The 25,566-nt window shown below is 55.8% G+C and overlaps 1 protein-coding gene across 5 annotated transcripts in view; it reads left to right on the top strand.

The window, feature by feature from the left end:
• CHST15 (carbohydrate sulfotransferase 15) overlaps positions 1–25,566 on the top strand; it is a 50,233-nt gene that overhangs the window by 15,855 nt on the left and 8,812 nt on the right. For all 5 annotated transcript variants that reach the window (XM_081158650.1, XM_081158648.1, XM_081158649.1 and 2 more), the window contains 4 exons: positions 12,637–13,648; positions 14,249–14,588; positions 16,293–16,439; positions 19,943–20,099. In XM_081158650.1, coding sequence (XP_081014776.1) covers positions 13,109–13,648; positions 14,249–14,588; positions 16,293–16,439; positions 19,943–20,099 — 1,184 coding nt within the window. In that variant the 5' untranslated portion in view covers positions 12,637–13,108. The remainder of the gene's footprint in view (positions 1–12,636; positions 13,649–14,248; positions 14,589–16,292; positions 16,440–19,942; positions 20,100–25,566) is intronic.

A 25,566-nucleotide genomic window follows, 5' to 3' on the forward strand; every position in this document is an offset into this window, starting at 1 on the left:
GCTGCTCTAGGGCCCCGCCCTCCCCTGTCCTCTCCAGATGGTGCCTCTCGAAGACGCGTGTGCCCTGACCCTCCACGCTTGGAGGAAGCCCGGAACACGCGTGAGCGTGCCTCACTCTGACTGCGCGGGAGGCACACGGGTGGGGCAGGACCGGCCACCAGTGAGCCCGAGAACTTGGCTTTGAGTTTTAAATTAAATTTGATTTTATTTAACTCTACTCCGATGGGCTAGAGCCCCTCCAAACACTGAGCCCTAGAAAGCTGCCCCAGACAGTGAGTTGGGATTGATTTCTGTCCCCCGCCTTGGCGCCACCGTCCCTGGCCCGGCAGCGGGAGCTCCGGCCGGGCGTCCCGTGGAGGTGTGGCCGGTGGTGACGCTCAGGTGAGCGCACCGATGAGTCAGCAGCTCCTCGGGTTCAGCAGCTGGTTTTGACCGTAGTTCGTGGCCTGCCTGACACGTTATTTCTTCTTGGTGGGGTTCGGGTGCCTCCCCCACTGGCTGGTGAGCTCCGCCAGGCAGTGACCTTCCTTGGTCCGTGGCCGCATGCCCGCTCCTCGCTGGGCCGCGGCCGGGGTAGGGCTCCTGCTCCGTTGGGTGGGTGAACGGGGAGCTCGCTGTCTTAGTCTGAGGTTCAAGTTTGGCCCTTGAAGTGGGGGTGGGCCTCCCTGAGTTATGCCAAGTGCGTGGGCTCTGGACTCGGGGGTCAGGACGGCTGGGTTTGGCACCTGGAGACTGGTTCCCACCCACCCACCCACCCACGGTGGTTCTGCCTCTGACCCCAGGGAAGGCGCGACCTGGAGGTAGCTCGTCCCGGAATTCACCAGATGCTCATTTTTTGCTTCAGTTAGTTCACTAATTGAGGCAAAGATTCTGTGAGTTTGACATTAAGTATCTGGGTAAGTATCTCAATACATTGTTCTCATTTTACATGTTTGGACACAACCTTTAATGAAATTTGAAAACCCAGCTGTGCTTGGGGAAATGATGTTAATTTATATTTCAAACTTTGCCCGCAGACCTGGATGGCTCGGCTTCTGTCACAGGCTTCGTTGCCAACACACACCATCCCCCGTTGGCCAGACTCAGCCAGTCGGCCGTGATTTGGGCCAGGCTGACGGACCTCCGTACCTGGGACATGAGCGCTTTAAAAATATGGCCTTGCAGGTGGCCGCTTGGCCCTGAGGTTCTGTTCTGGTGGCTTTGGGGCCCAGCCGGACTGCAGGTCTCGGGCGGGGGGACCCAAGCTCGCCCTCCTTTGTGTCTCCCCTCGGGGCCGAGCACTGACCACTGAGCCGCTCGCTCCCAGCAACTAAGGGAGATGCCGGCGGTTTCATGGCCAGAAAGTATCCATAGAAGATAGTGATTACGGGTTTCATGCTACCTTTGAGAAATGTTCCTAATTTCTCCTTGAGATCCCCAGAGAGAATTTTAAAGAGGCTTGGCGTGTGCTGCCTGCAGATGCCGGCCCCCGATCCCGGCCTCCGGCCTCGGCTGGAGCGTGGTGTCTGCCGAGCTGTCACCCTGTCCCTCGGGACTGCAGCCCACGCCCGGAGATGCTCAGAGGCCCAGCCAGTCCCGCTCCAGCTGCAAGGCCCCTGGGGTGGGTGGGATCCCCGCGGGTGGGGTGAGTGGGGCAGAGGGAAGAGGCCGAGCCCCTGGCCTGTGCTTCCCGGAGTCCTGCTGTGGTGTCACCCAAGGGCGTGGTCTCAGGAAGCCGAGGGCGGAGCAGGAGGGGACAGGGAGAGGCGGCCCAGAGAAGGAGCTGGCAACTGAGGGGCCCGGCCCCGGGGGAGAGTGACCGGCAGACAGGTGGGGTGCCCCCTCCGCCCCGCCCCCATTGAAAGGTCTCCGGCTCCTTTGTAAACTGTAAAGGGAATGCGCTGTAGGGAGAGCATCTTTGGGATTTTTTTCCTAATCACGTATTTTTGCTCAAGGTTTTACAACAGCAGAAAGGGTGTGAAAACCTCAGAAAAACGGAGTCAGCCAAGGGCGGTCCAGCCAGGTCCTAACTGTTTGTCATCAGGACGTGAAAATAGCCCCGGATTGCTTTGTGACCGCGTCAGCTTGTCTCTTTCTGCCAGTTTCATGAGGGGAGGAGGGAGTGGGGCTCGGGGATGGTGCAGAGGCGGGGACAGGGCAGGTCCTGGCCTCGTGGGGAGAGGCCCCGGGTGTGAGTACCAGGCGGGACAGTGACCTGCGAGCTGAAGAGGCTCTGGAAGCATCTCTGCCCCCCCACCCCCCCACCCCCAGCCCCTGGAATAGAGCTGGCGACACTCACCTCTCCCAGGCCTGGCATCGGAATGCCCTGGGTAATTGTTTACTCCAAAATCCTACTTTTCTCCACCCATAACCCCAGTAAACCCCTCAAGTTAATTAAGTGGAGGAGCTCATTTAATTACGTAGGTAATTTAATTACGTAGGTAGAAGGGAGGTGGTTGAGGGATAAAGGAAGGAAGGAAGGAGAGAGGAAATTTGGAATTTTTTAGTTGACTCTGAATACTTGATGTTTTTGAAACATTTCCAAGTTTCCTTTACAGGAAAGAACGGAAACACATCCCAAAGGAAGAGGGACTTTTTTTCTTTTGTTCTGAACTCAATCCTGAAAAATTGTGTCGACGGAGTGAGCGCCTTCAGAAACTCCCCCGAAAGGTCTAGAGACGTAGGAACTAATCCTAGAGAGGCAGAATTTAAAATTCTTTTTTAAGTACAAAACGCCACGATTATTGGGAATTCTCTGTCCATGACTGTGCTAAATCTGTATATGTGTTGCTGGTTTCCTTGCTAATGTTCTTCTTTCTGGAAATATTTGTAACCGTGAATGAAAGAGACACGCCGCCTTCATCTTCCGTGATACTTCAGGGGATGGTGAATGTCCCACGTCCAGCCCAGTGGTGACCAGGGGCTCAGAGGTTAGGTGGCCTGCTCAGAGTCCCACAGCTGGTGATCTTCTGGTGTCCCCAGGGCTGCAAGTGCCGCCGTGTCAGGCCTGTCCCTGCTCTGCTCACTGTGCATTCCGTGGACTCCACGTTCGTTGCCGTTTTGTGGCTGCGTGGCCTGCGAGTCCATTGCCGTTTTGTGGCTGCGTGGCCTGCGAGTCCATTGCCGTTTTGTGGCTACGTGGCCTGCAAGTCCATTGCTGTTTTGTGGCTGTGCGGCCTCCCCTGGATCTGAGTGCCTGGACCCGACACCACTAGGCGCTCAGGGTGTCGGGAGAAGTTCTTGCCGACCCCAAGCTGACTTTAGCTCTGAGCAGCTGTGGGCTTTGGCCAAATACTTGTTTTCGTGAAACGGACCAGAGCAGTTCTTGATAGGAAGTCAGCTCTAAGGATTTTTTAAAAGTCATTTTTTTTTAAAAAAGGTTGAGACCTTTTTTTAGCCCAGGCTGCTCTCTGCCAACAAACCCCGACCTTCCTAATGAGCACATTCGTCTTTGTGGAAAACATCCCACTTCTGTGCTTAATGCCGAGAGGAACTTGCCTCATTTTCCTGGAGTGGTCTGATTTTATATCCCGTGTCCCCTTCCCTCCCCATCCGTCCCCACTTGCTTTACCTCGTTGCAAAAGGGGGCTTCTGCCCTGGGCCAGCAGCCCGCCAGGGGCAGGATGGGCGCAGACGGTGGCATTCAGGCGGCGTCCTAGCTGGCCCCAGGGCCTCGGAGGTGTTCCTGGAGAACGCACCCTCGTTACAATATTTATTGAGTGTCCACTTCTCTGCGCCAAGGACTGAAACTTGGGGAGGTTTTTTTTGGGGCGGGAAAAACCCTCACATACCACCAAATGCTTTCAGAAATGCCTCCCCTCACTGGAGGAGAGGAAATAATTCCTTTGGATCGACCGGCCACACCCGGGTCGCACATCGGGTGGGACATCTCTACGTAAGAACTTGACCGGTTTAGTTTACAGAGGGTGGGGGTCAGGATTCAGATGTGAGTGTGGTCCTCAGAAACTGGGTCTGTTTTCTAAAAGTCTGAAGGAGGGTTTGAAACTATTTTAAAAGTGAGTTTCTTCTCTGGGCCTCTCCTCTCCCCCAAAGAGCGGCTCGTGGCTCCGGTGTCCTGGTGGCACCAGCTTTTCGTGAGAGTCCCCTCGGGGAAGGGCTCCTCTCCTGGCCCTTCAGTCCTGCCCGCATCGCTGATACGAGGCCTTCGAGCTCCCCTTCCTGCCTCAAGTCCCGGCCTGGCTGGTCGTCCTGCTGCAGGCCGAGTCCCCGCCACCGAGCCAAGACCTGCTGGCAGAGGGGAGAGAGGGAAGGAGGGAGGGGAGGGAAGGGAGGTGGCCGTGCTGTTTGGATGCCATTTATTGAGCATGTTGAGGGGATTATCCCATGGACTCCTCACAGCTCTGCACGCCTCGGGTCCCGCCGTGGCGTCCATTCTACAGATGAGCAAACTGAGGCACAGGAGGGTACAGCGGTTTCCCAAGGGCGCACAGCAGCCAGGCGGGCGTGCGTGTGTTTCCACGTCTCGGGGACTTGGTTTTCGTGCCTGTTCTCAGGCACCTGTAGCCGCGTGAGGCGTGGTTGGGGCCACACCCCGTGGGGTCCACACGCCCGGCTGGGGTTGGTGCTGGAGGTGTGGCCCCTGTCTCCTCCCACTCTCCTGAGGGTCAGGCCTGTCTCGTGGGCAGACGGGAACGCTCGCGGACTGCAGGTGGTCCCCCGGAGAAACCCCCCATTTTACCTTGTCCTGAACCCCCAGGGGGCCCTGGGACTCGGTCCGATGGCTTCCGCTTCCCATCGGAAAGAGACTCCACAGCGGCGGTGTTCAGCGTTCTTCTGTTCAAGGGTTAACCGCATTCTTATTTTGCTTATCTTTGGAAATAAAACAATGTTTACAAGTATTCAGATCGGCGAGGCCATCTGGCGGGAAGGACGCAGCTGCGGCCACTCAGCGGCGCCGCCTCTGATTTATGCGTTGCGGGTGCCCCGGCGTCTGCGGGGCCGTTATTCTCGGCGGGTTCTGTGCGGGTGAGCTACGTGCCTGCGCGTCCTCTCCTCCGCCCGTCGTGAAGGACACCGGGTCGGCACCTTCCGCTGGCCGCCAGCCTCCGCACGGTTCCCGAGTCGGCCGCGGCGGGCGGGAGGGACCTGGGCCCCGGTGGACCTGGGCTGGGTCTGCCCACCGTCGCGCTCGGGGCGCCCAGACCCTTCAGCGAGGGGGACTCTGCAGCACAGGTCCCGGGGGGTCTTCCCGGGAGGTTCTCTCTGCTGCCTCCCCGCCCGGAGGTGGCTCACGTGGCCCAGGCCCCTAGGCCTCGGGGGTGGACACTTTCTGGGGAGGGGACCCTCCGAGTGAAGCAGAGAAACAAGTGCTGGGCGGACGATTGTTCTGAGGGACTAAGCTTTTCCCGAGTGGCCCCCGCAGCCGTCCCAGGCTCTCGGGGCTCCCCAGCCTGGTTGCCGAGGCACCGAATGATCCCGTCGGCTCTGCTTCTTGCTGTTGCCCCCGTGAGCCGTGACTCCTACTTCCTGCGTCTGTGGCCGGCCCAGAGCCGCCACCCGCCTCTCTCACCGGGGACGGATCAGCGGCCGGCGGATCGGCCACCTGCGCCTAGAATTGCACACGGCGAGCAGGCGGCCGGAGCGGGGCCGCGGCCTCTCCCGCAGCGGTGCCAGCAGTCCCTGTGGCTGCCGAGGCTCGCTCCGCGCCGGGTGCTTCTCCACACCCACGCCGGGGGCGGAGGTTTGTTATTCCCATTCCACAGGCGCAGGTGGTTCAGCGGTGGCCGGAGGTACAGCGGGTTCCCTGGGCTGGTGGAAAGGAGGCTGCCTGGCGTGGAGACTTGATCTCGGTGAGGATGCTGATTTCCTATGGAATAAAATAACCGTTTGGAGGACACTTATTGCTGAAAAGCACGCAAGGCCGTCGTTAACAAATATAGTGTTGATGGTGAACTCAAGTATGTAGCGTCGAGGATGCTTTAAAAATAATTTTCAACCCTAGCTGTGTTGGCTCAGTGGTTAGAGCGTCAGCCCTCAGACCGAAGGGTGTCGGGTTCGATTCCGGTCAAGGGCAGGTGCCTCAGTTGCCGGCTTCACCCCTGGCCCCAGTCGGGGCCTGTGTGGGAGGCAGCCCACCAGCGAGTGTCTTTCTCTCCCTCTCCCTCCCTTCCACTCTCCTTGAAAAGCAATAAAAAAATATCCTCAGGTAAGGATTAAAAACAAAAACAGAACAAAAGACATAACTTTTAAAATAGCCTGAGTTTTGCATGACACGTGTTTCGGGCCAACGCAGAAGAGCCTGCTGGCCCCACAGCATGAGAGTCCGTGTCCCAGACAAAGGACAGAGGAGGCGTCTGGTCGTCAGGAAAGGTGAGACCTGGCAGGGAAGCCGAGCAATCAGGCTGCAGGAAGGGCCTGCTCCAGGAGAGGAAGCGAGGGAGAATCGCAGGAACCGAACAGGGGAAGGAAAGGCCTCTTCCCTGGGAAGTGGGCAGCTGGGGCCAGCTGTCCGGATAACGACACGGAACAGCTGTGGTTGTCAAAACACACACGTTGCCAGACAATCACCTGGTGTGTGACATTTGGGCAGTTCTGTCTCGATGTGGGAACAGCAGCCATCTGGGTTTTGGCGCAGCTGTTTCCGGTGTTAGCCGAGGGGTCTTGACGGCGGGTCGTTGATTCAGGTGACTCGCTGGGTCTTTGGGTGAATTGCTCGTGACTCACCTTCCTCATATAAACACACTTTTTGGAACTCTCAGATGTAGAATCGCACGGGTTTACCTCGGTCACATCTGCTTGTAACCTGTGGGAAAGCGCATCAGTTAACTTTTATCACGTAACAAAACAGCCCAAGACTCAGTGATCCTAAAACAGCCATCTGTCATTTCTCGCCTGTCTGTGGGGATCGGCTGCTCCAGGCTGTGCTCGGACAGGTGGCTCTGTCCACGGGTCCCCCATCCCCTCCTGGCCACACTGTCGTGTCCGCCCCGTGGTGACAGCAGAGGTGCAGAGGGCGAGCAACACGCGTGTTCAGGCCCAGGCTTGGAACTTGCCCGGTGTCACTCCTGCCTCGTTCTATTGGCCGGGGCACGTCTCCAAACTCATACCGAGGGGTAGAGGAGTGTGTTCCCGCCCTTAGTTGGAGGAAGGGCACCGGCACTCATGGGGTTGGGGGTGAACACAGGGAGGGATTGCGCATTGAAACCGAGAATGCAGCAAAGTGTTGGAAACTGCTGCTGATCAGATACTTAACTGTGGCCGGGACGGTGCACATAGAACAATAAAATAGCTAACACGGATTTAGCACTTAGTACGGGCCGGAGGCTCTTCTAAGCGCTTTGCACGCACTGGCTCACTTGATGCCCTGTGATGATTCCCAACTGACATCCGAGGAAACCAGAGGAGGGAGGCTGAGCGACGGGCTCAAGGTCAAAGCCAGGTACCTGGCCCCAGCACCCAAGCTCCAGTGCAGTGTGTGGTCTGTTTACTGTCCAGAACTTCTTTATTTTATCTTTAATGTGTTTTTATTGATTTCAGAGAGTGGAAGGGAGAGGGAGAGAGAGAGAGAAACATCAATGATGAGAGAGTCATGGATCGGCTGCCTCCTGCAGGCCCCCGACTGGGGATCGAGCCCGCAACCCGGGCACGTGCCCTGACGGGGAATCGAACCGCGATCACCTGGACCCTGGCTCGGCGCTCAGCCACTCAGCCGGGCTGTCAAGGACTTCTTTCGAGAATACAGAGGCCCGGCCACCGAAGTGGCTTGTCTGAGGTCACTAAATGGACCCGACGTTAGCATCCTTGCCCCTGGCTGCTACCAGTGTCCTCTGCATGAGCCGCAGGCCAGTGAGTGCTCATCGAGGGCTGTGGCGTGTTCTGTTAACTCTGTACCTTGTGAGCGAAAGCATTCAGCTCAGGGATAGGACTCAAACTGGTCGCCTGTTGTTGGTGCCGAAATCCCCAGTCTCCTTCTCGGTCTCGGTGACAGTCTAATGATATCTTTGAGCTAAATGTAAACAATGTTCCTTCCTCCTCTCGTTGATTAATATTCCTTGGAAAAAATGTATTTCCATATCCGCAGCCCACCGAGGAATGTCAGCCGTTAGACAGACTAATCAGAGGGAGGCTTTGTGTTTTACTAAAGGTTAATTAAGAGCCATCAATTTTTTTTTTCCTTTGAAACATTAAAGTAAAATAATGTTATTGGCTGTATTTTCCTCTTGGCTCCCGGAGGGCAGATGTAAATGCTCTACCTAAATGAAGCTATTTATTTAAATCCATCCAGATTTCTTTTGAAGTTTCATACATCTTTCTTCTGCTGTATCAGCTTATGGCTACGATAATTTAATAAGTTTTTCCCGGGGTGAAATTGGATGCCCTTTATCGATCTCACACCGAGGGGGCATTCAATTACTTAATCTACGGTGGTATTTCTGGATCTCTCAATTACAGTTTTGTATAAATGGCTTGGTAATGGTGCTTGGGGTGCATAGGTTAATAGGGGGGCTTCCTAGCCGGGGAATTAGACGCGTTCTATTTTGGGACCGGCTATCAGATCTCGCACAGGGGCCCCGGGTTCCCACCATTATACGCTGCGTCCAAAAGGCCCAGCGTGGAGCCCGGGCTGGGGAGCAATCTCCCTGAAATGGACACCTGAGGCTTAGGTTTAATACCCGACGGGAGAGCCAAGGGTCCTGTCGAACCCGAGTCCACTGGCACCGAAACGTGGACATTCCAGACGGGCCCAGGGCAAGGGGCACGAGCGGGCATTTTTAAAGGCAGAATGAGCCGGGTGTTGGGTGTCCGAGGGGCTGTTCCCGGGGTTGTCTGTGGTGTGTGGGAAAGGCCAGTGCAGGAGCGGGGCAGCCGTCCACCTTCCTTTCAGTACAGCCCCGTCGACTCTACTTTCTTCACCGACTTACCTTAGTTAATAGCTATACTGTAAAGACCCTTTCGGGAGAATACAGAGTGCGCCCCTTTCTGCACTTGGACGAAGGCCCTGCCTCCCCTCCGTCCGGGTCTCCGGCCCCTGCCCCGCAGCCCAGGGGCCGGCCCTCGCAAGGTCCTCTAGGGCTTTGCTCTCCAGAGTCTCTCCTCACGGGGCGTTTGCTTCTCCGGATCCCCGTGGGGCTGGCTTCTTTGCTGTCGTTCAGACGCCCCTTCCTACCCAGGCCTTCCCTGGCCGTCCTGTCTACTGCACCTCTTCTCCCAAGGCGGCCACTCGCACGGGGTGGGGCGAAGGGCAGGGGTGCTGCTCAGCATCCCCCAGGGCACAGAACGGCCCCTGACGACAGAGAATGACCTGGCCCTGGTGCAGTGTTATATTTTTTCTCAAAGACACCCCCCTCCAGGGGTTTTTTCTCCCACTGACAAATTCTCCAGCTCTCCAGATTCCAGCTGGGGGTCCTACCACTCAATTCGATTCTGACTCTAACTCCTGGGAGTTAGTGCGGAGCCCCCGGGTTAGGGGCTCCATCCCCCGAGACTGCCCCACTTCAGATGCCAGGTGCCAGTGTTGGGTCCCTGGGCTGCCCACACTTCTGTCTGATATGGCAGCAAGTTCGGAGGTTCCCCCAACATGCTCCACAGGTTTGATAATTTGCTAGAACCACGCACAGAACTCAGGAAAGGACCTTACTGACGACTGGTCTGTTATGGACACGACTCGGGAACAGCTCGATGGAGGAGACGCTCGGGGCAGGGCCACAGCTTCCATGCCCTCGGGGTGCCACCTGCCCAGCGCCTCCGTGTTCACCAACCAGCAGTCCCTCCCAATCCTGCCATTTAGGGCTTTTAACAGAGGCTCCATTACGCCGGCAGGATTGATGAGACCACTGGCCATTGGTGATTAGCCTGGTCTGCAGTTTCCCTTCTCTCTTCGGAGGTTGGAGAGGCGGGGCTGAGAGTTCTCGGTTTCCGATCAGGGCTTGGTCTCCTGTGACCAGCCCCACCTGAAGCTATCCCAGGGCCACCAAGAGTCACCTCGTTGGCATAAACTCAGGTGTGTTTGAAAGGGACTTATAATGAATAAGAGTCGATCACTCAGGACATTCCAAGGGGTTTAGAAGTTGTGCATGAGAAACAAAGACCAAATATTAATATTTTTATTCTATCCCCCCTAATCTTGTACTGGCTCCAGGCCCCCAGACCTGGGCTGGCATCCTCAGCAGTGCCCACATACGCTGGTGAACAAAACGAGTGGATTATAAATCAACGACACTGAGGGTTTTTAGGCTCCCGAGGCACCTGGAATTGTCTCCCCGGTTCTCTGCTCCTGTTTCCTGTTTAAGCAGCGAGAGGTGGTGTGGGCGCGAGCAGCCTGCCCAGGGGACGGATGCCCTGACCACACCCCAGTGTCGCTGACACCCCTAGCTTCTCCATCTCCGGGTTTATTTAATTACTTTGCTTGTGATGAGAAAACTTTGCTCTTGTTTAGGGGATGTTTTGCCCATTCTGTTGGGTCCAGATAGTGTACATTCTTATCTTGGGAGTTTCAAAGACCATGTTTTCTTTAAACAGAATTAATTGGGCCTTCGCAGCCGGAGAGACGGAGGGTGGGAGCTCGCTCCCCACCGAGATCCCGGCTGGAGCCTTATCTTCGACGCGTAAAGGATGTTTTCTCTCGGCTTAGCGGCGGGGTTGCCGAGCCAGGGAGCTTGCTCTTTTGTTCCTTCGGTTTGGAAGAATTGTTTGTACCCAGAGGCAGGTCAGGGGTGGCTGACAAGTTTGAAGCGGAGGCTGGAGCCTTGAGGTTCTGTCGCGGCTCTGACTGCCCTCGGGGTGAGGGTGGCGGAGCCCGACGCGCCGCCTGGCTCCCGAGCAGTTGCTCCCACGGCCCCCACTGCTCTGCTCTCCTCAGAACTGTCCTGACCCGTCTCCGCCTTCACTGGCCAGCATTTCACAAGCTGCTTCCTTGAACCTCAGGGAGAAAAATCCGTGGCCGGTTATGTTTTGGAAATTCTGTGTATTCTGTTCCTCTCCTGTGGACTCCCGGGGCTTAGGAGCAGATTAAAGGCCCTGAAAAGTCCCGTTGTAAAGAAGGCCGTCGCTCTGTCCGTTTCACATTTCCTCCCTGTAACTCAAGCACAGAACACGCATCGGCAGCATGCGGGCTGGGTGTGGGAGACGTTTTAGGAAACGCTGCTTGGCTCTTTCTTGGTCGATGCGCTTTGATGAAACTTGGGCCTTGTGGTCCAAGGGAGTTCTGACGGCCGAGCCCCTCAGCCAGTACGAGGAGGGTTTGCTGCAGGTTTAGTTAATTCTGCCTTCTCTGGGGACAGCGGGGGTTGTCTGAGGGTGTGTGTACAGAGTTGGGGGTGCAGCCATTGCCCTTGCGTAAGAGCGCTGCGGACAAGTAATGTGATAGGATCTCCCATTTCTGACTCCATTTCAAATGTTCGTGGCATTCACTGACAAAAGTCATCCTAGTAGAGTCATCGATGGTGCTGGAAGCATTAATGCTGCGTGCCTTTTAGGGGATGCTAAATATGTGCGGGCGTTATGCACACTCTTTTCGTGCACTAACTGATACAGCACTTTCACAAGCTCATAAGGGAGGTTCCCTCACCCTGATTTCACTGGGGAGGCAACCGGAGCTCAGAGAGGTTAGGTGGCTTGCTCAGGGTCACACAGCTACTCGTGGTGGTCCACCACCGCTGGATACTAGGTAGGTCTCCATTTTTGCTTTAAAAATATATATATGTTATTATTGATTTCAGAGAGAGGAAGGGAGAGGGAGAGGGAGACAGAAACATCAATGATGAGAGTCATCAATCAGCCGCCTCCTGCACGCCCCCGACTGGGGATCGAGCCCGCAACCCGGGCATGTGCCCTGACCGGGAATCGAACCGGTGACCTTCTGGTTTATGGGTCGATGCTCAACCACTGAGCCACACCAGCTGGTCCATTTTTGTTTCTTTTGTTTTTTGTTTTTTTACTTAAAGCCCTGTCATCCAGGCAATAATGCATTTTGTAACCACAGGATTCTATTAATAGATTTATAAGAATCCTGCTTTTCCCAGGATGACAAACATGAAAAATTATTTCCGGGTCTGAAGAATGTCATCACACGGGGGATGCCGTGCGTTGGATTTAATTGCCTAAGGGCTTGGAGTCGAATGGTTTTTTTTATGTGATACCCTCTCCTGGAGAAGAAATCGTCTTGGTCTCCCTAGATTTTCATTACATCTGCTTCCTGAGCTGGCAATAAAGGTTGGCTCTGGGGAAGGGAGGGTCTGTGCTATCGGGAGAGGAAACTCATTCATCCTCTGCCTGCTCCCCACCTCCCCACCTTCCTTCATGGATTCTTAGTTCACTTAAAAGCGCAGATACTTCGGCGCATCTCTCAAGTTCACAGTCACTGACTGAGCACGAATCCGAGGATGAGTCAAGGTCCCGGGACTGGGGTCTAGTGACAGCCAGGTCAGGCGGGGGCTCAGAGGGTTTGCGAACTGGGCAAAATATGAGGTGTCTGACCCGCTGCTGGTGCTGCTGGTGTTGGGGCCACAGTCGCTGGCAGAGACTGAACCCCAAAGCCAGGCACCAGGGTCCTGAAGTCCCCCTTCATCCGTATGGTTTTCTATGACTTGTGACCCGGCAGGTTTGGGCTGAAACTCAGAGGTTCTCTCCTCGGAAGATGACCTGGGGTTATTGCTATTACCGCACGATGGAATAAAACCTGTTTTCTTTGTGGTTTAGGTAATCTCACATGTTAAGGACTTTCCTGCCCCCCGAAGAGGAGACATTTCAGGGGAACACAGGATGTAGGAGGGGAGCCTCCAGGGCGTCTCCATGGGCGGTGTGCCAGCCCATCCCCTGCTGAGAAGACCATGACACCTGCCAGTCCCTTGGCTGTTTCCACGTTCTCCAGCGAGACCCCTTCCACGTCACTCTGTGCCACGGGAAAAAACCTGAAGGACGCGCGGGAAGGCTCCCGAGCATGCGGCTCTCCCGCGGTCCCGGCGGCACCGACAGAGCATGACAGCTGGCGATCCCTTCCTTCCCTTCTTTCGGAGCCGAGCCAAAGAACGCCCTCCCTTGTCCTGTAGCGCCCGGGTGCCCGCTCGTTTTTATATCTGTCACCGGTGCCTTCCTTCAGGTTTCCCAGCTGGACGCTCCCTCCGGACTCCTCGCCCATGGCTCGGAGGGCCCGCCGGCCACGGGCACTACCATGAGGCACTGCGCTGACTGCTGCATACAGCTGTCACCCGACGACACACCGAGGGCCGGCTGCCGGGGAGGCGCGCCCCGCGGTCGCCAGGAGTGCCCCGCGCGCGCCGGGGAGAGCAGAATCGTGCTGCGTGTGGACGGTAAGCAGATGAACTTGCTCGCGGTCCTCGAAGTGAGGGCCGAAGGCGGCGAGAGCTGGGCCGGCTTTTCGCGCTTCAGGAAGGGGAGGCGATGCAGCCTCGTGTTCGGACTCCTCATAATGACCCTGGTGATGGCCTCCTACATCCTGTCGGGGGCCCACCAAGAGCTGCTGATCTCATCGCCCTTCCACTACGGAGCCTTCCCCGGCGGTCCCAGCTCGGCGGACGGCGAAAACCCGAGTGACGCCAAAGAGCACCATCACCAGCCCTCTGCAAGTAATATTTCATACATGAAGGACTACCCAAGCGTTAAATTAATTATCAGCAGCATCACAGCCCGGATAGAGTTCACGCCCAGGCAGCTCCCCGACACAGAGGACCTCAAAAGGCAGGAGCCCCACGTGAGTAGCCTCACGCTAGTCTTGGTTGATTGACAGATTTTAAAAAACGGATACTTTTCCGTCACTGTAGCGAGGCTAATTGGACAGCCTGCGAGCAGGGTGCAGGCAGGGCGCTGGTTGCTACAATGTTGCCCCGGGAGGGGAACCTGCGGCCGTGCAGCTGGAGGCCTTGGGGGATGACTGACAGGCGGTGGAGGGGTTCCAGCTGCCCGTGCAGACATCAGCCTGTTCCTAGCCTGTCCTAATTAGTACTTTTGTCTCTGATGGCCATTAAATACACAACTAGTAAACAGATTCCAACTGTTCAGTTCGACTGTCCTGGGTGCGTGCGTGCGTGCAAGAGATAAATCATGGCAGGGTGAATTTGGATCCAACTGTTATCTTCATTCTTTCCAAAGTTTTGTTTTTTAATTTTGGGTAAGAGTCAACACGGTCTTTCGCTCTTTACCCGGGTTTTGCTCGATGTTGGTATTCCGTCCCTGTCAGATGAGATTTTAATTTGAACGCCGGAGTTAAGGGCCTGAGCAGGATTATGCTGCGGTTAGAAAGTGTCCGGGCTCATTCCACTCCTCTGCGCCCCCCCGTTCTTCCTCGCTGCAGATGTTTGCGGTCATCCCCAGGAAATTCCTCCCCAACAGCAGGAGCCCGTGCTGGTACGAGGAGTTCCCGGGGCGCAACACCACCGACCCCTACCTGACCAACTCCTACGCGCTGTACTCCAAGCGCTTCCGCGCCACCTTCGACGCGCTGCGCAAGGCGTTCTGGGGCCACCTGTCGCACGCGGGCGGGCGACACTTTCGCCTGCGCTGCCTGCCGCGCTTCTACATCATCGGGCAGCCCAAGTGCGGCACCACCGACCTGTATGACCGCCTGCGGCTGCACCCCGAGGTGAAGTTCTCCGCCATCAAGGAGCCGCACTGGTGGACGAGGAAGCGGTTTGGTGCGTGCGCTTGGGGAGGGGTCCCGCCTCCATCACTCACCCACTCGCACCTTCTGCTCGCCGAGGTCACTGGGGCCGGGTGGGGGCGAGCTAGCCTGCTCAGGGCACCCCCTTTCCCACGGGGCGCACAGCGGCCGCGCCCGCCCACTGCAGGCTGGCTCCGGCCCCGCCCGGCCTGGCCGCCCTGCGCCCTCGGTCACTGTTTCCTCTCCTTAACCTTTTCGAGCTGCCAAGAGACGTGTGGTCACCGGAGCTCTGGGATGACCGGTGCTGGAGTCTGGGCCGGCCGAGGGCGTTTCCGTGGGCAGGGCCAGGTTGTTTAGGAGTCTTCAAGTTTTCCTGAGTGGAACCCAGGTTTAGGCCAACGCTGAATGTTTCCTGACGTGTCTGACCTCACCCTTTGCTAGTCCTCCCGGAGTGGACAAGGGCACACATGTGTCTGGGGTTTGGCAGCGGCCGCGGGGCTCGAGCCAGGGTTTTACCGTCCTGCTCATTCGGAGGTGCTCTCCCCCGGTCCTCCCCTCCCTGATGGAAACATGCTCCTCCCGGCCAGGAGCTCAGGGCTGTGCTCCAGAGCCCGCGCCCGTGCCACCTGGAGCCTCTTGTTTGCCCCACGGGCATGCTCTTCCTGCTTCCCGCTAACCTCAGAAGCTGTGGTTTGGGACAGTGTGTGGTTAATGGGCTTGCAGGTGAAATGTGCCCATATCTAAGCCAGGAGCAAACTGAGGCTGCGTGGGGCTCATGCCAGTATCACTGCTGTTCAGCCCAAGTGTCTGTCTGGGGCCCTCAATACTCCGTATTGTCTGGACAGACAGACAGGCTGCCTGATCTAATGCGATGTTCAACGTTTCTGATCTCACGGCACATGAACTGATTAAAATTCTGCAGCACACCAAAAAATATAATTTTTTTTTGTTCTGTTAATCCTCAGCTGAGGGATTTTTTTCATTGATTTTTTTTTTTTTTTGGCGAGAGTGGGAGGGAGGGAGAGAGAGAGAAAGAGAGAGAGAAACATCGATGTGAGAGAGACACAGTGACTGGTTCTGGGGATCAAACCTGCAACCCAGGTATGTGCCCTTGACTGGAATCAAACCCGAGACCTTTAGGTGGGCAGGCCGACGCTCTATCCACTGAGCCACACCGGCCGGGGCAAAAAAAATGGTATAATTTCGACTCATTCACACTGGACGGCTATTGTGTTGGCTGTTATCGTTTTTTTTATTTCACAATTTAAAGGAAAAGAGATTAGCGCCCCTGACTGAGTAGTCGGGTGTTGCATGTTGTTAAAATCCTTGTGGCTCACCATTGAAAATCCCTGGACCAGGAGACAGAGCCTTGGAAACAAGTGCCCTTTTCTGTTTGACGCCGTGTGTGCACCCTGCCCACCATCTCTGTGTCTGTGTTAACCAGCCCCCCGGCTTTCTGGCCCTCCAAGTGGACACCTTTGTAGTTCTCGAACAGCTGGGACGTCCTTTTAGTTACCACTGTGCAGCTAGCTGGTGGTGTGAGTCGCCCCCGAAGCAAACGGGTTAGAAGGTGCAGCCAGTGTGCCCACGCCCGCCTCCCCGCTGCTTCCTGGGCCGAGCTTTGGCTGCTGCAGCTGGCCCCTGGGCCTTCCCACCCCTCTCTGTCCCTCCCTGGGAGGCCACCAGCCCAGCAGTGACGGCTTCATCCTCAGTAACTCCTGCTTCTCGGTGCTTGTAGGAATCGTTCGCCTGAGAGATGGGCTGCGGGACCGCTACCCCGTGGAAGATTACCTGGACCTCTTTGACCTGGCCGCGCACCAGATCCACCAGGGGCTGCAGGCCAGCTCTGCACGGGAGCTCGGCCAGATGAGCAGGATCGTCATCGGTACGGCGTCCCCAATCCCTCCCTCGAGCCACTCCCGCCCTGGGCCAGGCCCAGCCTTGCTCCGCCTGCATGACACCCGAGGAGCGTGCATCCCCGCCTGGCCATCTCTCGCCCCCACGTGACACGTTCGTTCACATCACCTGAACAGTTTCTATAAAGCAGAAATGTTAGTGGGCTTTCGAGTTCCGTGGACTCCAGCACAGCTGAAATGCCTTTTTTTAAAAGTTGCCGTTTCTTTGTTCTTATTTTAATGAAGCGCACATGCTTGGCTTCTCTAACTGATAAACCGATCTAAGTCTGGTGGGGGCTCATCAGTGCAATTAACTGATTAGTGAGGCTGTGGTAACCCTGGCTGCTGGAGCCCCAGAAAGACAGAGGCAGCCTTGCCGGGAACAGACGCAGCCCGAGGCATCCTTGCCGACTAATTGCTGTTAAAAAAGCCGGCCCTTGTCAACCTAATGCCTTCAGACATTCGAAATGAGGTGGTTTGATTAACAATCGTTTCTTTAATTCGCAAGAATGTTTTATTAAAAACATATCTTTTTGCTCTTTGTGTTGGGCTCAGCTCAGGAGAAGATATTTGTCCCCGTATATCTTCTGAAAGAGAGAAATCTAAGCGTGTGTTTTGCTTAAATTGGCAGGTAACCAACTTTTAAATTTTGCCTAAATCTGTTGTATTTCAAGTCTCAAATTCGGTGAATCCATTAGTGACCAGGAGGCGTTGTCATCGACCCTTTGAGAGATGGCTCTTTACTTGTCTGAGGGCCTAAGCCCTGATTTTTTTCTATTTTAATTTTAGCTCAAAACCAAATCCTGGGAGCCTTATGGGATCATACCCCTCTCCCTCCAGTGTGAACTGGCTACTAGCTATATTTTTACATTTTTACAGCCTTGGGGTCCAAACACCCCAAACCACAAGTCTGATTAATGTTGGACTGTGATTTCCACCCTGTGTGCCTCTGGGAAAATACGGTCTTATGAAAAGCTAAAAATATGCATCGTAGAGCCGGGGAAGGAGACTGAGATAATGCATGAGAAAGGAAAGCCAAGGTTTGGTTTCCTAACATTTGCTTCCACATTTAAAAAGGGGGAATGAAAAACGAAATGCTGCTATGTATTTACCCAAGGCAGAGTGTGGTGGTTTATGGCGGTGGAGAGGCAGGGGGAGAGCTGGCATCCAGCCCTGCTCGTGCACCAGCCTGCTCTGCCACATGCCAAGTCTATCCTTGTGGTCCTGACCTCAGTCTGCACATCCTATAAAATGGGCTGTTGGACCAGATCGGTTCTGGGCTCCTCCCTCTCCTGAACTGTGTGATTCAGCTCTGCTCCAGCTTCCTCCACTTAGATCCTTGCTAGAACCATAAGGGCCTTTCTTCACCTCGGCCCAAGAGGTCCTTTCCTCAGTGGTCTGGGCTGATGGCTGGAGTCACGAAGGATTCGAGTGGCCAGGTTCTTTGGAGCTGGGGCTCTAGGCATGTTGAAAGTGCCTGCCTCTGCTCATGGCCCCTTCTCTGCCCTGTGAGTGCACACGGGGCTTTGTTTACTGAACTGTTGTTCTTTCTCCAGATACGTTATGAGAGAGGAGGGGCTCCTCGTTTCATTTCCCTGATCTATCCCCAATGCCATGTGCAGTGCCGGGCACATGTTACACACCAATGAATGGTCTCTGGATGGATGTGTAAGGATGGGTGAGGATGGATGGATGATGGATGGATGATGGATGAGGATGGATGGATGATGGATGAGTGATGATGGATGTAGGATGGATGGATGAGGGTGGATGAGGATGGATGGAGGATGGATGGATGATGGGTGAGGGTGGATGATGGATGATGGATGGATGATGGATGGATGATGGATGATGGATGAGGATGGATGATGGATGAAGATGGATGAGGATGGATGAAGGATGGATGGATGATAGATGATGGATGGATGAAGGATGGGTGAGGATGATGGGTGAGGATGGATGATGGATGGATGGATGAGGATGGATGATGGATGAGGATGGATGATGGATGGGTGAGGATGATGGGTGAGGATGGATGATGGATGGATGGATGAGGATGGATGATGGATGAGGATGGATGATGGATGGGTGAGGATGATGGGTGAGGATGGATGATGGATGGGTGGATGAGGATGGATGAAGGATGGATGATGGATGGGTGAGGATGGATGAAGGATGGATAGATAGGATGGATGAAGGATGATGGATGGATGAGGATGGATGAAGGACGGATGGATGCATGGATGAGGATGAGTGAGGGTGGATGAAGGATGGATGAGGATGGGTAAGGATGGATGAAGGATAGACAGGTGGATAGACAGAAGCTTCTCGGTTGTAGGACCAGTCCACTTATGACATCTGACAGAATTTGTGCCAATTTAGTTTAAGATACTTGCCTTGTCCTAATAGTTCCTTATTCAGTGTGAGTGAAATTTTCAAAGGACCTCTGATTAACCTTTCTTTTCCGTATTCTGTGGCATTAGCTCTTAAAAACATAGAAAGAAAGAGAACAGAAAAGCTCCCCTGGACGTGATTGCACGCCTGCGAGTCCCCTGTGCATGCGGCCCCTGCGCAGCGTGCTGTGCTCATCACCCAGCAGAGGCCGGGTTCTGGGCTCAGGCATTTCCTGCATTTGTGTCTGAGATATATCAGAGTCCCATGAAACGTGTCAGGAAATGGAGCACACACTTAATCGGCTGATTTGCCTTTCTTTCTAGAATTCTGAAGACTGTCTAGAAAAAAGAAATAAATAAAGTCAGGGAATTGTTTCAGTTTCTGAGAGAGAAATGTTGAAATGTCTCACCCTGTCCTGGAATATTTAACATCTCCTCTTCCATTCATGCAGACCATGATAAATGGGAGTGAGCACCACCTTTCTGCTCCCCAGGTGGAACTGAGTAGATGGGGGGCGCTGCTGGGGTGGATGGGCGTGCTGCACCTTGAGCCTGAGACAGAGGTCTTGGGAGCCCCCTGACAGAGCCCTCCTCTTGTTGGTGCCCGAGGACTCGCCGATGTGATTTCGAGGCGAGATCGATGCAGACTGCCTCCAGTTTCCCAATAAGAATCAGCTTCCCAGTGTCTGCTCCATCCCTGATGCTAGAAAACCATCTAGTACATTCTCTGTGGGACCTTAAAACACCACAGAGCTGTGCACTGTGAGCATAGATAAATATTGTGACATTGGGAGACCAGGCGCTAATGGAGGTTTTTTTGCATGTTCTGGAGAGAGGAGCTAGAGGAGGCGCACTCAGTGTTGCCTGGATCACCTGGATTTCTAGATTGAGGTCCTTGGCAAGGCAGGGTGGGGGTGTCACGGTGGCTGAGGGTGGGTCTTGGCCTCCACTCCCTGGAGACCACCTGCCAGCATGGAGGACCAGCTCGAGCCCTCACGGCTGTCTGAGAGGAAGACGTAGAGTCAGGCGTGGCCCCTCACCCAGGCTGCTCTGGGGGAGCCATCGCTCACACTGCTCATTTGCGGTGTCTCTGTCTCCAGGGGAGGCCAGTGCCTCCACCATGTGGGATAACAACGCCTGGACCTTCTTCTACGACAACAGCTCGGATGGCGAGCCGCCCTTTCTAACCCAGGACTTCCTCCACGCCTTCCAGCCGGAGGCGAAGCTGATCGTCATGCTCAGGGACCCGGTGGAGAGGTGAGCTGCTTAGATTTTCTGTTTTGGAGGCAGGGGTGGTTGGGGGAAATGAGGCCGTTTTAAAGAACAGTTTTTCTTCTCATCACAAGCAAGATTGTGCCTCTTTTTTTTTAAAAAAAATAAATAAACAAGCTTAACTTGCAATGTTAGTGGTATTTCTTATGTAAATATTATTCTTGGGGTCATCTCGCTGTGTCTAAACAAATGGTAGATTGCTTTCTTGGCCAGGGACCCTGGCCTTCAGTCTTTAGCCTCTGGCTGGCTTGACCCGGGGACCTGGGACTTCCCCATAGGCACTGCCAGGAAATGAGAAACGCCCGGGGATCTATGGGGTTTAACTCCTGGGATTCCCGTCTCCCGACGTGGTCGATGCCGCTGTCCTGTGGGCTCTGGGTGTGCAGGCTCCAGCTTTCCCCCTGCCTCTGTATGTCTGCCTGTCGTCCAGCCTCAGGAACCCCCCCCCCCGGCTCTGAGGCAGCCCCGACCTTGGAGCAGCCCCCAGGTCCTACCTGCTAGCTTCCACACTTTGGAGACAGGAGTTTGGTCTCTGCTCGTGGAGTGGGCTGGGCCCCCATGGTCGAGCACAGTTGATACAAGCCAGGGGGCCCTTGGGTGGACACTATACATAGCGGCCAGCCCTGAAAGGAGAGGCCTGGTGACCAATTGACCCCTCGCCGCCCACGGCCATGTTTTCACAGCTGCACCGCCTCCTCCTCAGCCTGCCCCCAGCTAAAGTTCACAAGGTTGGAACATTCTCCCAGGAGCGAGCTTTCTCTCACCCAAGCCTTCCTGTCCCATCTCCCTAGTTCCTCATTCTGAGGAAGGTCACACTGCACCTCAGCCTCAGAGGGTCAGGGGTGAAACTGCAGCCTGCCTGGACTCAGAGAGGTGGGCACCAGCCTTTGCCTGGGCTTGATTCTGTGGGTGCCAGCCCTGTTCCAGGCCCTGGGGAAATGGGACGCAGGAGTGGCCGTGGCTGCTGTGGTCTGTGGATTCAGCAAGAGCAGAGGGAGGGTGAGGCGTGGCCCCCGAAGAGACAACACACTCCAGTGGGGGGCCCCAGAAAACTGTTCTGGGGGAGCTGAGGCCTGGCTGGGTTTTAAAGAATGAGTAAGAGTTTTCCAATTAAATGGAAGGAAGGGGTCAGCGGAAGAAGCATCTAAGCAGGCAGAGTAGAAAGTGCATCGGTAGAGGCTATTTTCGGGGAGTGGAGCCAGCTTCCCAAGTATCCTCTCTCCCCCCGAGGTTCTGGTTCTGCCTCCAAGGGCCCGGGTGCTGCGAAGGGGAGCGTTTGCACAGGAGGGCAGCCCTGCTGCCCAGGGTCAGCCAGCCGAATCAGAGCCGTACCTGCCCGGCTCACCTCTCAGACCCCAGCCTGAGGCCTGGCTTCCCGGCCTGATGGTCATGGCCACAGGACGGCCATCCCAGGTAGTCATCACATTCTCGACTTCTTCTTTTTTAAAGAACAAATACTCTGTTTACACTGGGAACTGAAAGCGGGGGTTTCCTGCCTTCCTGGTCCTGACTTAATATAAATATTTCGCCAATTAAATTGTTTCTTGAGCCCTGATCCCACTCTGGGCCCGTGCTTGGTGCTGAGCGTATGCTCCGCGGTGGATGCGGAAGCGTCCTGGCGCCTGCCCTTCGGGAGCTGGCACGTGATCAGAGGATGAGGCCTTGACCTGTCATGACCGGCCTGCTGGTGCCCAGGAGAAGGGAGATACATGGCTCTAGCCTGCGTCAGGGAGCTGACCCAGCGTGGGGCTGCCTGCTGTGTTAGTCACCTAGAGCTGCGTAACAAATCATCCAGAAACGCGGTGACTTAAAACAACCGTTTCTGAGGGTCAGAGCCTGGCCTGGCTCTCCTGGGCCGTCCATGTCAATGTCTCACCTTCCCCGTGGCTGCCAGCAAGGCGTCACCATGGCGTGGTCTCATCCAAAAGCTGGATGGGGAAGGATTCGCTTCCAGCTCATGTGGTTGTTGGCAGAATTAGGCTCCTCAAGGGCTGTTGGAAACAGGCCTCCGATCTCTGCTGGCTGTTGACCAGAGGCCGCCCTCAGTGTCTGGTCCGTGGGCCTTGCCACTGTGTCTGCGAGCTTCATCCAAGCCAGCGAGGGAGAAAGTCCGCCACCTGGTCAGAAGTCTCCATCTTTCGTAATCTGATCCCAAGAGTGACAACCGTCACCTTTGCCATGTCCTGTTGCTAAAAACCAAGTCACGAGGTCCAGGCCACACTGAAGGGGAGGAGATCACAGGGCCTGAGTACTAGGAAGTGGGGGTCCTGGGGACCAGCCTAGACGTTACCTGCTGCACCTGCTCTGTCCCGTTGTCAATCTGGTCCTCCAGGGACCGGGGCCTTGCAGGGGACAGTGACGGCAGGGGTGGGACTGGGCGCCGCATAGGCCTCCCCGCTCACAGCCGCGTGCGTGCTCACGCGCAAGTTTTCCATGTGGGCTGCTGACAGCAGCAGCTGTCCCATTGCTGTTTAAACATTTATAAAGATCTGTAACAATAGGAATTTCTTCTTTGTAAGACTCCCGTGACTCATAGCTTCTCTGAAGAGGCTGCCTCGTGTTCCGTTCCCACCAGGGAGGATGATGAATGTCGAGTGTTTAGGTCACGGTTGAAGAAACAAACACTGGAGCCCAAGTTCCCATCGTCTGATTGGGTCCCGGGCCCTTTGCCACCCCGGTCCTCCCGTGACCTTGCACTTCTGCGAGAGGGAGATCCCCGGGTTGCTCGCTGCCGGTGGGACTGGGCCAAATCCTTCATTTTCTCTTACAAATTGGCTTGGAGGTGAGAAGGGGGTGCTTTTATTTCTAGATTTAGATTCACACTTAGCGTTTATTTCTATAATTGGTCGAAGGTAGAGGGTTTGAAAATACTGGAATTGTAGCAAAGTCCAATCAGCCACTTTGAAGGTTCCGGAGAAAGACGTGAGGTGGACAGAGGATGGGAATGTGCTATGGCCCGGGCCAGCCAAGAATCTTGTAAGTGTCCCTATGTAAGAAATAACCATCATTTAAAACTCGGGTGGTACATTTCTGGGCTAAACTGTCCCGTTAATTAAAAAAGAAGCCACCAGTTACAAGCAGAATTTTTCATTGAGTTCGATTCTTTAGTGGAAAAGACTGGTCTTTTCAATGCTTCTCACCTTAGCCCCCCGCCTCTTCATTGGTGAGGCGGTTGATAAGTTGGCCTCTGAATTCAGAGGCGGTGCCAGCTCCGTGAGACGTGAACCGTGGCTGGGAGGCGCCGGCCCTCTGATGTAGGTCACGGGAGGGACATTGGAGGGTTGTCGTGCACCAGCTGCTAGGGTTTAGTTGTCTGTGTATTTTAGTTTTAATCTGCGTGTAGACTTAATACCACTCACGGAAATGGCCGCCCCAGGAGCGTTTGCTCTGCGAGCTCCGTGGTGATGACTCGACCTGGGAGACTTGGCCTTGGGTGTGGCTGGTCTTTTCGGGGGAGCAGTTTCTGGGAGATGCTGGACTGTGAGCACCAACAGGGTGACTCCCCACTTTTGCGGAGGTCTGTAAGCAGTCAGGACCCAGTCTGTGAGGGTGCCCAGGCCCGGACTCAGCTCATTCACTTATCTCCCCATCGGGGCGAGTGAGGCGCCGACCCGGCAGGTAGCCAGCGTGTTGCAGGGGGCCGAGTGGGCTGAGGTTTTTGAATCGCGTCGGCCTCTGACTTGAGCCTCTCCTGCTGCTCAGCCAGTGCCGAAAACCCCAGACAGCCCGGGTGGAGGCGGGAGCGGGCCGGCCCCAGGCAGCAGCAGCGTTTCCTCTGTAACAGGTTCACCCGAGGATCAGGAGGCGGGTGGACCATTGTTAACATAAACGGCGGTGAAGGGGGGTTAGGAGGCTCCCCTGCGGACAGGCAGGGGCATCGGGAGCAAGGGCCTTGGAGGGTAAGGTGGCGACGGCAGCCGCAGATCCTCACGGCCTCCCGCCGTCCGGCCCTCGCCCGCCTGTCCTCTCCGAGCCCCTGGAGTCTCGAGAATGAAAGCAGGAGGCTCGAGGAGGGCGGTGGCGGAGTCCAAGCTGCCTGTCCGTTCCCTGGTGAGCTCAGGCGCCTCGCTCCCCCCAGCTGCCGGCCTGGGGGTCCCTGATGTACCCCTCTGTGCGGCCGCTTCCTGGGCTGAGCCGTGAGCCGCACCCAGGCGAGGGCCTGGCCCAGACCTTGCAGCTGGGGAGGTGGCCGTGGCCAGGCGGGGACGGCTGGGCCTGTGAGGCTGCTCTCAGGGCCGGTCAGTGTCACCCCGGTGAGGGGCCGCATCTTGTTATTGGTGGAAAAGAACCCTCATGCCGAAAATTCCTGTGTTTAACACAGCCTGTTTTCTCGGGACGTGTTTACAAAGTCACTGGCAGTCCCCATACTCCCTCAGGATTGTTTGCGAAGGGCGGCTCCCTGCAGCGGGGTCTCGGGAGAAGCGCCCCTTGTTTCTCTGTCCGCAGACACTCAGAGGCGGGCTGTGTGCTGGTGGCGGGTCGGGAGGCGCTTGGCCTCGACTCTGGGCCACCAGGCGGAGTCTGGGGACCTCTCCTTCCAACAGCGCTGAGGGGTGGGAGGTAATGGCCGTCGCTGGGCAGTGAGGCCCCTCGGTCTGGGCCCTCGGCCTGGCTGTGGGGCTGCCTGAGCCAGGGGTGGCGGCCGTGCTCTGTGCGCCAGCCTTTCTCACCGCCGACATCTCCCGTCGGGCCACCCAGGCTTAGAGATAAAAAGGATGCCTGGTGTTGCCTCCGAGAGGCTCTGCCTTTCATTCCGTGGCCATTCACCAGGTACCCAGGATGGGCTGGTGTGGAAGAAATATAAGTGGACCCAGAACTCTGCTCCCACTCAAGGGGATCACCCCCAGAGGCCCCCGGGAACCAGAAAGCTTGGCATCCATTTGGACATTTTAAGCCCAAACCTGGATGCTCTTATTTGGCAGAAAAGGAGCCTCATCAGTGTCACCCACACTCATGGCCTACGGTGACTGGACATGTCCTCCTGGTGTCCGCCTGGCCAGTCCTGCTTTGGCCCTGGCGATGAGACGGTCACGCTCTGTGGATCCGTGGGGCAAACACGCCTCCTTCCCGGCTTCATTCCGTGGCTGTGTTTCCTTGTAGGGAATAGATATCTGACCGTTATTGATGGAGCCATGTCAGAGGCTGGGCGTATTGATCAGTGGCTTCAGCCCGAATGCCGGCAAATGGGCAATAATGAGGGGCTGCCCTGGCTTTCGTTTCTGTGATCACAGGTATATCGACCCTCCAGGTGCCACAGAACTGTGCGGTGTCATTGGGGGGGGGGTTCATTGGGAGACATTTGTGTGCCACCTTTCAGGGGCTCCTGGTTGAGGAAATGTCACCATTCACATTGTGTGTCATTGAGAAGCCGGCTGGCGGCCCTGGGGGAGCACAGGGAAGTGGGGGCCGGTGCGGCCTCGGGGGGAGCCAGCCCAGGAGTGGTCAGCGGCTC

This window comes from Miniopterus schreibersii (assembly GCF_964146895.1).
Source record: "Miniopterus schreibersii genome assembly, chromosome: 14".
Taxonomy (NCBI): domain Eukaryota; kingdom Metazoa; phylum Chordata; class Mammalia; order Chiroptera; family Miniopteridae; genus Miniopterus; species Miniopterus schreibersii.